We start from the raw sequence: 14,331 nt of genomic DNA on the forward strand, positions 1-14,331 counted from the left end.
TCTGCTCAGTAATAATCTGCTCAGCAATAACCTGTTCAGCATTAACCTGCTCAGTAATAACCCGTTCAGCATTAACCTGCTCAGTAATAATTTGCTCAGTAGTAACCTGCTAAGCATTAACCTGCTCAGCAATAATCTGTTCCACAAAAAACTGCTCAGTAATAACCTGCTCAGCATTAACCTGCTGAGCAATAACCTGTTCAGCATTAACCTACTCATCGATACCCTGCTCAGTAATAATTTGCTAAGTAATAACCTGCGAAGCATTAACCTGCTGAGCAATAACCTGTTCAGCATTAACCTGCTCAGTAATAATCTGTTCAGGAATAAGCTGCTCAGTAATAAGCTGCTCAGCAATAACATGCTCAGAATTAATCTGCTCAGTAATAATCTGCTCAGCAATAACCTGTTCAGCATTAACCTGCTCAGTAATAACCCGTTCAGCATTAACCTGCTCAGTAATAATCTGCTCAGTAGTAACCTGCTAAGCATTAACCTGCTCAGCAATAATCTGTTCCACAAAAAACTGCTCAGTAATAACCTGCTCAGCATTAACCTGCTGAGCAATAACCTGTTCAGCATTAACCTACTCATCGATACCCTGCTCAGTAATAATTTGCTAAGTAATAACCTGCGAAGCATTAACCTGCTGAGCAATAAACTGTTCAGCATTAACCTGCTCAGTAATAATCTGTTCAGGAATAAGCTGCTCAGTAATAAGCTGCTCAGCAATAACATGCTCAGAATTAATCTGCTCAGTAATAATCTGCTCAGCAATAACCTGCTCAGCATTAACCTGCTCAGTAATAACCCGTTCAGCATTAACCTGCTCAGTAATAATCTGCTCAGTAGTAACCTGCTCAGCATTAACCAGCTCAGTAGTAACCTGCTAAGCATTAACCTGCTCAGCAATAATCTGTTCCACAAAAAACTGCTCAGTAATAACCTGCTCAGCATTAACCTGCTGAGCAATAACCTGTTCAGCATTAACCTACTCATCGATACCCTGCTCAGTAATAATTTGCTCAGCAATAACCTGGTCAGCATTAACCTGCTGAGCAATAACCTGTTCAACATTAACCTGCTCAGTAATAACCTGCTCAGTAATAATCTGTTCAGGAATAAGCTGCTCAGTAATAAGCTGCTCAGCAATAAGCTGCTCAGAATTAATCTGCTCAGAATTAATCTGCTCAGTAATAATCTGCTCAGTAATAACCTGCTCAGCAATACCCTGCTCAGTAATAACCCGTTCAGCATTAACCTGCTCAGTAATAACCTGCTCAGCAATAATCTGCTCAGTAGTAACCTGCTCAGCATTAACCAGCTCAGTAGTAACCTGCTAAGTATTAACCTGCTCAGCAATAATCTGTTCCACAAAAAAACCGCTCAGCAATAATCTGCTCAGCATTAACCAGCTGAGCAATAACCTGTTCAGCATTAACCTGCTCAGCGATACCCTGCTCAGTAATAATTTGCTCAGCAATACCCTGCTAAGCAATGACCTGGTCAGCACTAACCTGCTGAGCAATAACCTGTTCAGCATTAACCTGCTCAGTAATAACCTGCTCAGTAATAAGCTGTTCAGTAATAAGCTGCTCAGCAATAACATGCTCAGAATTAATCTGCTCAGTAATAGTCTGCTCAGCAATAACCTGTTTGGCATTAACCTGCTCAGTAATAACCTGCTCATCAATAACCTGCTCAGTAATAACCTGCTCAGCATTAACCTGTTCCACAAAAGCCTGCTCAGTAATAATCTGCTCAGCATTAACCTGCCCAGCAATAACCTGTTCCGCATTAACCTGTTCAGCAATAGCCTGCTCAGTAATAATCTGTTCAGTAATAAGCTGCTCAGTAATAATTTGCACAGCAATAACCTGCTCAGAATTAACCAGCTCAGTAATAATCTGCTCAGCAATAACCTGTTCAACATTAACCTGCCTTGTTATAACCTGATCAGTAATAACCTGCTCAGTAATAATCTGTTCAGTAATAGGCTGCTCAGTAATAATTTGCTCAGCAATAACCTGCTCAGAATTAATTGGCTCAGTAATAATCTGCTCAGTAATAGCCGGTTCAGCATTAGCCTTCTCAGTAATAACCTGCTCAGCGTTAACCTGCTCAGCGTTAACCTGCTCAGTAATAACCTGCTCAGTAATAACCTGCTCAGTAATAACCTGCTCAGCATTAACCTGCTCAGTAATAACCCGTTCAGCATTAACCTGCTCAGTAATAATCTGCTCAGTAGTAACCTGCTCAGCATTAACCAGCTCAGTAGTAACCTGCTAAGCATTAACCTGCTCAGCAATAATCTGTTCCACAAAAAACTGCTCAGTAATAACCTGCTCAGCATTAACCTGCTGAGCAATAACCTGTTCAGCATTAACCTACTCATCGATACCCTGCTCAGTAATAATTTGCTCAGCAATAACCTGGTCAGCATTAACCTGCTGAGCAATAACCTGTTCAACATTAACCTGCTCAGTAATAACCTGCTCAGTAATAATCTGTTCAGGAATAAGCTGCTCAGTAATAAGCTGCTCAGCAATAAGCTGCTCAGAATTAATCTGCTCAGAATTAATCTGCTCAGTAATAATCTGCTCAGTAATAACCTGCTCAGCAATACCCTGCTCAGTAATAACCCGTTCAGCATTAACCTGCTCAGTAATAACCTGCTCAGCAATAATCTGCTCAGTAGTAACCTGCTCAGCATTAACCAGCTCAGTAGTAACCTGCTAAGTATTAACCTGCTCAGCAATAATCTGTTCCACAAAAAAACCGCTCAGCAATAATCTGCTCAGCATTAACCAGCTGAGCAATAACCTGTTCAGCATTAACCTGCTCAGCGATACCCTGCTCAGTAATAATTTGCTCAGCAATACCCTGCTAAGCAATGACCTGGTCAGCACTAACCTGCTGAGCAATAACCTGTTCAGCATTAACCTGCTCAGTAATAACCTGCTCAGTAATAAGCTGTTCAGTAATAAGCTGCTCAGCAATAACATGCTCAGAATTAATCTGCTCAGTAATAGTCTGCTCAGCAATAACCTGTTTGGCATTAACCTGCTCAGTAATAACCTGCTCATCAATAACCTGCTCAGTAATAACCTGCTCAGCATTAACCTGTTCCACAAAAGCCTGCTCAGTAATAATCTGCTCAGCATTAACCTGCCCAGCAATAACCTGTTCCGCATTAACCTGTTCAGCAATAGCCTGCTCAGTAATAATCTGTTCAGTAATAAGCTGCTCAGTAATAATTTGCACAGCAATAACCTGCTCAGAATTAACCAGCTCAGTAATAATCTGCTCAGCAATAACCTGTTCAACATTAACCTGCCTTGTTATAACCTGATCAGTAATAACCTGCTCAGTAATAATCTGTTCAGTAATAGGCTGCTCAGTAATAATTTGCTCAGCAATAACCTGCTCAGAATTAATTGGCTCAGTAATAATCTGCTCAGTAATAGCCGGTTCAGCATTAGCCTTCTCAGTAATAACCTGCTCAGCGTTAACCTGCTCAGTAATAACCTGCTCAGTAATAACCTGCTCAGTAATAACCTGCTCAGTAATAACCTGCTCAGCGTTAACCTGCTGAGCAATACCCTGTTCAACATCAACCTGCTCAGCGATACCCTGCTCAGTAATAACTTGCTAAGCAATACCCTGCTCAGCATTAATCAGTTCAGTAATAAGCTGCTCAGTAATAATTTGCTCAGTAAAACTCTGCTCAGCAATAACTTGTTCAGCATTAACCTGCTCAGTAATAATCTATTCAGTAATAACCTGCTCATCCATAACCTGCTCAATAATAGTGGGCGGCACGGTGGCACAGTGGTTAGCACTGCTGCCTCACAGCGCCTGAAGACCCGGGTTCAATTCCCGACTCAGGCGACTGACTGTGTGGAGTTTGCACGTTCTCCCCGTGTCTGCGTGGGTTTCCTCCGGGTGCTCCGGTTTCCTCCCACAGTCCAAAGATGTGCGGGTCAGGTGAATTGGCCATGCTAAATTGCCCGTAGTGTTAGGTAAGGGGTAATGTAGGGGCATGGGTGGGTTTCGCTTCGGCGGGTCGGTGTGGACTTGTTGGGCCGAAGGGCCTGTTTCCACACTAAGTCTAATCTAATCTAATCTAATAACATGCTCAGTAATAATCTGCTCAGTAATAACCTGCTCAGCAACATACTGATCAGCATTAAACTGCTCAGTAATAAACTGTTCAGTAATAACCTAGTCAGCAATACACTGATCAGCATTAACCTGCTCTGTAATAACCTGTTCATTAATAACCTACTCAGCGATAACCTAGTCAGCAATAACCTGGTCAGCATTAACCTGCTCAGCAATAACCGGCTCAGCAATAACCGGCTCAGCAATAACCGGCTCAGCAATAACCGGCACAGCAATAACCGGCACAGCAATAATCTGCTCTGCATTGACCTGCTCAGCGATACCCTGCTCAGTAACAACCTGCTCAGCATTAACCTGCTGAGCAATAACCTGTTCAGCATTAACCTTCTCAGTAATAATCTGCTCAGTAATAATCTACTCAGTAATAACCTGCTCAGCAACAAACTGCTCAGCAACAAACTGCTCAGCAACAAACTGCTCAGCATTAACCTGGTCAGCAATAACCTGGTCAGCATTAAACTGCTCAGTAATAACCTGCTCAGCAATAACCGGCTCAGCATTAACCTGCTCTGCGTTGACCTGTTCAGTAATAACCGGCTCAGTAATAACCCGCTCAGCGATACCCTGCTCAGTAATAAACTGCTCAGCAAGAACCTGCTCAGCGATAACCTGTTCAGTATAACCTGCACAGCAATAACCTGCTCAGTAACAACATGCTCAGTGATAACCTGTTCAGTAATTAGCTGGTCAGCATTAACCTGCTCAGCAATAACCTGCTCAGTAATAACCTGCTCAGCGATATCCTGCTCAGTAATAACCTTCTCAGCAATAACTTGCTTAGCAATAACCTGTTCACCATTTATCTGTTCAGCAATAAACTGCTCAGAAATAAACTGTCCAGTAATAACATGCTCAGCAATAACCTGCTCAGCAATTACCTGCTCAGCAATAACTTGCTCAGCATTAAACCGCTCAGTAATAACCTGCGCAGCATTAACCTGCGCAGCAATAACCTCCTCAGTAATATTCTCCTCAGCAATAACCTGCTCAGGATTAACATACTCAGCAATAACCTGCTCAGTAATAACCTGGTCAGCAAAAACCTGATCAGCATTAAACTGCTCAGTAATAACCTGTTCAGTAATAACCTGCTAAGAAATAACTTGGTCAGCAATAACCTGGTCAGCGTTAACCTGCTCAGTAATAACCTGCTCAGCATTAAACGACACAGCAATAACTTCCTCAGTAATAACCTGTTCAGTAATAACCTGCTCAGCATTAACTTTCTTAGCATTAACTTGCTCAGTAATAACCTGCTCAGTACAAACTTGCTCAGCAATAACCTGCTCAGCAATAACCTGCTCAGCAATAACCTGCTCAGCAATAACCTGTTCAGCATTAACCTGTTCAGCATTAACCTGCTCAGCAATGACCTGCTCAGCAACGACCTGGTCAGCATTAAACTGCTCAGTAATGACCTGTTCAGTAATAACCTGCTCAGAAATAACCTGGTCAGCAATAACCTGCTCAGCATTAACCTGCTCAGTAATAACCTGCACAATAATAACCTGCACAATAATAACCTGCACAATAATAACCTGCTCAGCAACAACCTGCTCAGCAACAACCTGCTCAGTAATGACCTGTTCAGTAATAACCTGCTCAGCATTAACCTGCTCAGCATTAACCTGCTCAGCATTAACCTGCACAGTAATAACCTGCTCAGCAACAACCTGCTCAGTAATAACCTGCTCACTAATAACTTGCTCAGCATTAACCTGCTCAGTAACAACCTGCTCAGCAATAAACTGTTCAGTAGTAACCTGCTCAGCAATAACCTGCTCACTAATAACTTGCTCAGCAATAATCTGCTCAGTAATAATCTGTTCATAAATAAGCTGCTCAGCAATAACCTGCTCAGCAATAACCTGCTCGGTAATATCCTGCTCAGTATTGACCTGCTCAGTATTGACCTGCTCAGCAATAACCTGCTCAGCATTAACCTGCTCAGCAATAACCTCCTCAGTAATAACCTCCTCAGTAATAACCTCCTCAGCATTAACCTGCTCAGCAATAACCTGCTCAGTAACAGCCTACTCAGCGATAACCTCCTCAGTAATAACCTGTTCAGCATTAACCTGCTCAGCGATAACCTGCTCAGTGATGCCCAGTCTGGGTTCTACCAGAACCTAGGAGCTGAGTTCCTGAGGTGAAAAGGCCAGCTCTTGTCTTCACAGTTGTATTTGACTGAGCGTGGTATCAAGGACCCTCGCAAAATTGGAGACAATAGGATTCAAGGGAAGTCTCTCTGCTGGTTGGCATTTAGGAAAAACTTGTGGTTGTTGTAGGTCACCCACCTTAGCAGCAGGACATCTCTACAGGACTTCCTCAGCGTAGTGTCCTAGGCCTAACTATCTTCAGCTATTTCATCAATGACCCTCCCTCCATTGGGTCAGAAGTGGGGATATTCACTGATGATTGCACAACGTTCAACATCATTTGTGATTCCTCAGGTTCTGAATAAGGAAGGATCAATTCTGAGCAAGGGTTACTGGACCCAAACGTTTAACTGATTTCTCTCCACAGATGCTACCAGTCTTGATGAGCTTTTCCAGCATTTCTGTTTTTGTTCCTCAGAGACTGAAGCAGGAAATGTCCAAAGAGAGTGAGGGATTGGCAATATCTTGGGATGGGCTGAAGTAGCAAGTAACATTTGTGTCACACAATGCCAACAATTCCTCTCCAGAAGAGAGCATATAAAAATTGCCCTTTGACATTCAATGACATGACCATCACTGAACCCTCTACTATCACCATCCTGGGGGTTAGCATTGACTAGAAAATGAACTGGACTAGCCATATAAACACAATGGCTACGAGAGCAGGTCAGAGACAAGGAATCCTGCAGCAAGGAACTCATCTCCTGCAGAAATAATCCAAATATTTTCAGACATGACCTTAAAAACACACAACTGTTACCATCTAGAAAGACAAGGGCATATATGGGAACAACACCCTCTTCAAGTTTTCTCCAAGCCACTTACCATCCTGACATTGAAACAATTGCTGTTCCTTCAATATCACTGGATCAAAATCTCTGTACTCCCTCCCTGATGGGATTGTGAGTCTACGAACAGCAAATGGACTGTGGCGACTCAGGAAAGCAGTTTACCACCACCTTCTCAAGGGCAACTAGGGACAGGCAATAAATGTTGGTTCAGCTAGTGATTCCTACATCCAATGAATGAATTATTGACCCTCTGACAGTGTGGCACTCCCTTGGTACTGACTCTCCAACTGTACCCACTCCCTCAATACTGACTCTCTGACAGTGTGGCACTCCCTTGGTACTGACTCTCCAATTGTACCCACTCCCTCAATACTGACTCTCTGACAGTGTGGCACTCCCTTGGTACTGATATTAGGTGTCTCAGATGAACGTTGAGCACCAGTTAGTGGTGTGGACCCATTAACGCAAGGACCCTCAAGATTTTAAAAATCTATGAGTTTCCTCGGGGGACGGTCAGTGTCAGTCCGGGACGGTCAGTGTCAGTCCGGGATGGCCAGTGTCAGTCCGGGACGGTCAGTGTCAGTCCCTCTTCTGCCCTCACGGTCAGTCTGTTACTCACCCCATCTCTGAGGGCTCCGCTCTGGGAGTTTGGTAGTTTCTTTCGCTCCGGTTCCTTTAACTGCGCGGCTCCATCCCGGTTCCGGGGCTGAGAAGGCTGTGGGCGGTAAGGGAGGAATCCCTCTCCAGCTGAAGGACTGCCCCTGCCGATCGATGCACGGAGCCGGCTCGGCTGCAGGTTCCAGGAGCTGCCGCTCTCTCAGTGAGTGGGTCCGGGCTGCAGCTGCCGCGTCTCCCGGTCCCTGTCTCACTGAAACCGGCAGCAGCAGAGTGACAGGAGCGCGCCCCCGGGCGGCAGCTCAACTATCTAGTACAACCCATTAACCACCACTACATCACTAACTAGTGCAAGCCAGTTAACCACTACTACACCAATGACTAGTACAACTGAATTAACCACTGTTACATTACTAACTGATACAACCCAATTAACCATTGCGACATCAGTAACTAGTACAACCCAATTAACCACTACGACATCACTAACTAGTGCAAACCAGTTGACCACTACTACATCAATAACTAGTACAACTGAATTAACCACTACTATATCACTAACTAGCACAACCTAATTAACTACTGCTACATCACTAACTACTGCAAGCCAATTGGCCACTGCTACATTACTAACTAACTAACTAACTGACTCAGGCGACTGACTGTGTGGAGTTTGCACGTTCTCCCCGTGTCTGCGTGGGTTTCCTCCGGGTGCTCCGGTTTCCTCCCACAGTCCAAAGATGTGCGGGTCAGGTGAATTGGCCATGCTAAATTGCCCGTAGTGTTAGGTAAGGGGTAAATGTAGGGGTATGGGTGGGTTGCGCTTCGGCGGGTCGGTGTGGATTTGTTGGGCTGAAGGGCCTGTTTCCACACTGTAAGTAATCTAATCTAATCAAAAATAAAACAAAGAATTGCGAAAGCTGTAAATCAGAAATAAAAACAGAAATTGCTGGAAAACCTCATCAGGTCTGTGGAGAGAAACAGAGCTAACGTTTCAGGTCCAGTGCCCCTTCTTCAGGTACAATGGGAACCAGGAAAAGCTTGGTATGTTTTGCAGAAAATGGGCTGGGTGGAGGAGTAAACGATAAATGGAGATGGAACCCAGAGAGAGAGGAATAGTTGGACTGACAAAGGACTGATAAAGGTCAGCTTGGAGGAATGAATAGCTACAACTGGTGACCGTTAGTGACTGACAATGGGTTGTGTGTGTGGTAGAAGCCCATGTGATGACACGGCCTGGCGTGTGGGGGTTGGAGTAAGGACATGGGAGAAGATGCTCAGACCCTAAAGTTATTGAACTCAATATTGAGTCACGAAGGCCGCAGGGTCCCAAGTGAAAAATAAGGTACTGTTCCTCCAGCTTGTGGTGAGTTTCACTGGATCATTGCAGCAAGCTGAGACAGAGATGTTGCCCAGGGAACAGGGTGGTCTGTTGAAGGGGCAGACAACTGGAAGTTCAGGGTCTTTTTTGTGGGGAGGACGTAGGTGTTCTGTCACCCAGTCCACACTTTATTTCCCCAATGTATAGGAGACCACATTGTGAGCAGTGAATGCCGTAGACTAGATTGAGTGAAGTGAAGGTAAATCCCTGCTTCATGATGAAGGGCTTATGCTCGAAACGTCGAATTCTCTATTCCTGAGATGCTGCCTGACCTGCTGTGCTTTGACCAGCAACACATTTGCAGCTGTGATCTCCAGCATCTGCAGACCTCATTTTTTACTCATGTATAAGGTGTGTCTGGGATCTTGGATAGTGGGGAGGGAGGAAGTAAACGGAAGTAAACATTAGAGTTCCTACACGGGAAGGTAGCCCGGGGCAGTGGGTGAGGTGGGGGTGGAGTGTGTAGGTGTTGGGAATGAAGGAGGAGTGGACTAAGGTATCCCGGAGGCATGTGGACAATGTGATCTGCCCAACACAGCTGACTGACAGTAACCAGTGCTTGGATGTTGGGAATTTTGGCTTGAGGGAAGATAATGTCACCTTGCAGTTGGAAGCTGTGATTTAAAGTTCAACTCTAGAGATTTATCCCAGACAGTACTCTACAGTCCTGGCACTAAGGGAATGCGGCTGAAAATGTGTTGCTGGTCAAAGCACAGCAGGCCAGGCAGCATCTCAGGAATAGGGAATTCGACGTTTCGAGCATAAGCCCTTCATCAGGAAACCAGCAACACATTTTCAGCTGTGATCTCCAGCATCTGCAGACCTCATTTTTTACACTAAGGGAATGCTACTGTTTCGGAGAAGCTGTCTTTCAGATAAGAAGCTAAATCCTCTTGGATGGATATTGAATATTCTTTGGCTATGTCTATGTGTGTTAGAGTCAAAAAAACTGCAATTGCTGAAATCCAAAACAGGCAGGGCAGGAGGCTGGAAGAACACAGCAAGCCAGGCAGCATCACGAGGGGGAGAAGTCAACATTTTGGGTATATCCTTCTTCTCTCAGTGTCTTGGTGTTAATACTCATCCCTCAATTAACATCATCTAAATGGCTCATTAATCATTGTTGCTTGTGGGAGTTTTCTATGTGCAAATTGACTAATACTTTTCCAGATTACAATTGGCAATGACCGTTCCTACATTACAACAGCAATAAACACCTCAACCTGAAAGCTGTTTCAAGAGGAAGTTAGTGTCTTGACTTGGAAATAGGTTTCCTCGGAGTTTCACTGAGGCAGGGATGGTGTGAAAGTGAAGACAGTGTGAAAGGCCAAGCTAACACACTGATCATCAATTAAATACACCAGAAAATCTAACTGGTTCTTGTGAAAAACCTATCAATTGTGATTAACCACAAAGTGTTAACATTATCAGTCAGCAACTGTACCCACACAGTAAGACTGACACTCCCCATCCACAACAGCCTTTCCATTTCCATCACTCGTATACTGGAGTCATATCCATTTTCTCACTCATTCCTTCTTTCATATGTATGATTCAAACCTTTAAAAAAGGATAAATCAATCTGTACTGAAACATAATTCTGTTCATTTGCAAGTAATATTAAATACATTTTCCTTCAAAGGGATTCCCACCATGCAGAGGTTTTCATCTTTTGTCCCTAAGACAATCTGCTGCCCACTCACAAACTCTCATTTATGATTCAAATCCCTTGCACACGTCAGCTGACTCAGAAAGACAGTATCTGGCAAAATACAACTCTCCCCCACATTGCTGAGATGTCATAGTCAGAACAAACATGCAGCACCAACATGCAGCACCAACATGCACAGAGCACCAACATAAAGACACCTACCCATTTCTTTAAAGTTGTTACTGTTTCTAGTCTTCATCACTTCAAAATCAGAAGTCGTACAACACCAGGTTATAGTCCAATAGGTCTATTTGAAATCATCTGATGAAGGAGCAGTGCTCTGAAAGCTCATGATTTCAAGTAAACCTGTTGGATTATATGACCTGGTATCATGTGACTTTTGACTTATCCATCCCAGTCCAACACCAGCACCTCCACATCATGATTATCACTTCAATTCATCTCTCTGTGAAACAGTGAACAGAAAGATGTAGACGGATGAATTAATTGCTTTTCCCACACTATGTAGCCATGTTAACTCCTAGAGTGCCAAATAATGCTCATGCTTCCAATCTGTTTCAAACTAAACCCCTCACTAAATTTAATTAGGTCTTTGTGAAGTGTGTTGAAAAGTGTGGCACTGGAAAAGCACAGCAGGTCAGAGGCATTCAAGGAGCACACGAGTCGACATTTCAGGCCGGAGCAGTTCATCATTGTGATGTGTGACCAACCTTTCACTTGCACACTTTCCCTTGGAATAGAACATAGAACTGTACAGCACAGAACAGGCCCTTCGGCCCACTATGTTGTGCCGAGGATTAATCTTAATGTAAAATAAAATAACCTAATCTACACACCCCTCAATTCACTGTTGTCCATGTACATGTCCAGCAGTCACTTAAATATCCCTAATGACTCTGCTTCCACCACTAGTGCTGGTAACGCAGTCCATGCATTTACAACTCTCTGCGTAAAGAACCTACCTCTGACATCTCTTTTATACCTTCCTCCTAATATCTTAAAACTATAATCCCTCGTTCCAGTCAATCCTGCCCTGGGGAAATGTCTCTGGCTATTGACTCTATCCATGCCTCTCATTACCTTGTATACCTCGATCAGGTCACCTCTCTTCCTCCTGCTCTCCAGAGAGAGAAGTCTGAGCTTAGTCAGCCTTTCTTCATATGGCAAGCCCTCCAGTCCAGGCAGCATCCTGGTAAACCTTCTTTGCACCCTCTCCAAAGCCTTTGTATCTTTCCTATAGTAGGGCGACCAGAACTGGACACAATATTCCAAGTGTGGTCTCACCAGGGACTTGAAGAGCTGCAGCAAAACCTTGCGGCTCTTAAACTCAATCCCCCTGTTAATGAAAGCCAAAACACAATATGCTTTCTTAACAACCCTATCCACTTGGGTGGCAACTTTGAGGGATCTATGTACTTGCACACCCAGATCCCTCTGTTCCTCCACACTGCCAAGAATCCTGTCTTTAATCCGATATTCAGCATTCGAGTTCGACCTTCCAAAATGCATCACTTCACATTTATCCAGGTTGAACTCCATCTGCCATTTCTCAGCCCAGCTCTGCATCCTGTCTATGAGGTGCTGCAGCTTGCAATAGCCCTCAATACTATCAACTGCACCTCCAACCTTTGTGTTATCTGCAAATTTACTAACCCACCCCTCAAACTCCTCATCCAAGTCATTTATAAAAACTACAAAGAGCAAAGGCCCAAGTACAGAGCCCTGCGGGACACCACTCAACACTGACCTCCAGGCAGAATACTTTCCATCTACACCCACCCTCTGCCTTCTGTCAGCCAGCCAATTCTGAATCCAGAGCCAAATCTCCCTGTATCCCATACCTCCTGACTTTATGAATGAGCCTATCAAATGCCTTGCTCAAGTCCATATACACCACAACCACTGCTTGACCTTCGTTGACCTGTCTTGTTACCTGTTGAAAACAGTGAGTCAAGAGTTAGGTGCAGATTGTGGGCAAAGGGAAGTTGGTTGAAGCAAAATGGTTCACTACCCACAATCTGTACATTCCTGGTCACACACATTCTCACTCTGGGAACATCAGCACAACAAGGGACCAAGCCTGGTTCAATGGAGAGTGTGTGTCAGGAGCAGCACTACTTAATCTTACAACAAGTGAGAGACCTAGTGAAACTGTAACTCAGGGTAACCTGCATAGTAAACATCCAAATCAACAGATTATGGAAGGATCTAAACAGATCCTAAAACACATCAAGACTCTGTAGTCCTGTAACTAAGGCAACATTTTTGGTTGACAATTCATTATTAGTTAATGCATGACAAATCTGTTAGAATTCTTTGAGGAGGCAACGAGGAAGTTAGACAAAGGACGTGGTGTATTTGGATTTCCAGAAGGCCTTTGACAGGTGCTATAGAGCAGGCTGCTAAATAAGAGCCATTGGTGTTTAGAGCAAGCGACAGGCATGGATAGAGGTGCTTACTGGCAGAAACAGAGATTGGGAATAAAGTTTTTTTTAGGATGTTAACATGTGACAAGTAGAATTCCGCTGGGGTCAGTGTTGGTACCATAACTAATCATGTTATACCATTAACAATCTGGATAAAGATACTGAGGGCATAATTGCTAAGTTTGCAAAAGACACAAAGATAGGTGGAGGGACAGGTAGTGTGGAGGTAGCACTGAGTCTGCAGAAGGACTTAGACAGGCTTGGAGAGTGAGCAAAGAAGTGGCAGGTGGAATATAATGTAGGAAAGGGTAGGATTATGCACTTTGGTAGGAAGAATTGAGGCATTAACTGTTTCCAAATGGGGAAAGGCTTTGGAAATATGAAGCATAAAGGGACTTAGAAACCCTGTTTCAGTGGCATGGTGGCTCAGTCGTTAGCTGCTGTCGCCAAGCACCAAGGACGTGGGTTCAATTCCAGCTTGGGTGACTGTTTGTGTGGAATCTCCCTGTGTCTGTGTGGGTTTCCTCCAACACTCCAAAGATGTGCAGGTTAGGTAAATTGGCCATACTAAAAGGATGTGCTGGTATTGAAGGTGGTCCAGAGGATGTTTATGAGAATGATTCAGGGGATGAAGAGCTTGTCATATAATACATAGAACATAGAAAAATACAGCACAATACAGGCCCTTCGGCCCTCGATGTTGCACCGATCCAAGCCCACCTAACCTACACTAGCCCCATTATCCTCCATATGCCTATCCAATGCCCGTTTAAATGCCCATAAAGAGGGAGAGTCCATAACTGTTACTGGCAGGGCATTCCATGAACTCACGACTCGCTGAGTAAAGAATCTACCCCGAACATCTGTCCTATACCAACCACCCCTTAATATAAAGCTATGCCCCCTCGTAATAGCTGACTCCATACGTGGAAAAAGGTTCTCATTGCCAACCCTATCTAAACCCTTAATCATCTTGTACATCTCTATCAAGTCACCCCTAAACCTTCTTTTCTCCAATGAGAACAGCCCCAAGTGCCTCAGCCTTTCCTCATATGATCTTCCTACCATACCAGGCAACATCCTGGTAAACCTCCTCTGCACC

The 14,331-nt window shown here is 44.1% G+C and overlaps 1 protein-coding gene across 1 annotated transcript in view; it reads right to left on the reverse strand.

The window, feature by feature from the left end:
• The window catches only part of homer2 (homer scaffold protein 2), an 86,873-nt gene extending 78,874 nt beyond the window's left edge, over nucleotides 1-7,999 (reverse strand). Inside the window, exon 1 of the mRNA XM_060852821.1 lies at nucleotides 7,755-7,999. Within this exon, the coding sequence (XP_060708804.1) occupies nucleotides 7,755-7,759 (5 nt within the window). The 5' untranslated portion in view covers nucleotides 7,760-7,999. The remainder of the gene's footprint in view (nucleotides 1-7,754) is intronic.
• Nucleotides 8,000-14,331: the final 6,332 nt, after the last annotated feature.

Source organism: Hemiscyllium ocellatum, chromosome 39, assembly GCF_020745735.1.
Source record: "Hemiscyllium ocellatum isolate sHemOce1 chromosome 39, sHemOce1.pat.X.cur, whole genome shotgun sequence".
NCBI lineage: Eukaryota > Metazoa > Chordata > Chondrichthyes > Orectolobiformes > Hemiscylliidae > Hemiscyllium > Hemiscyllium ocellatum.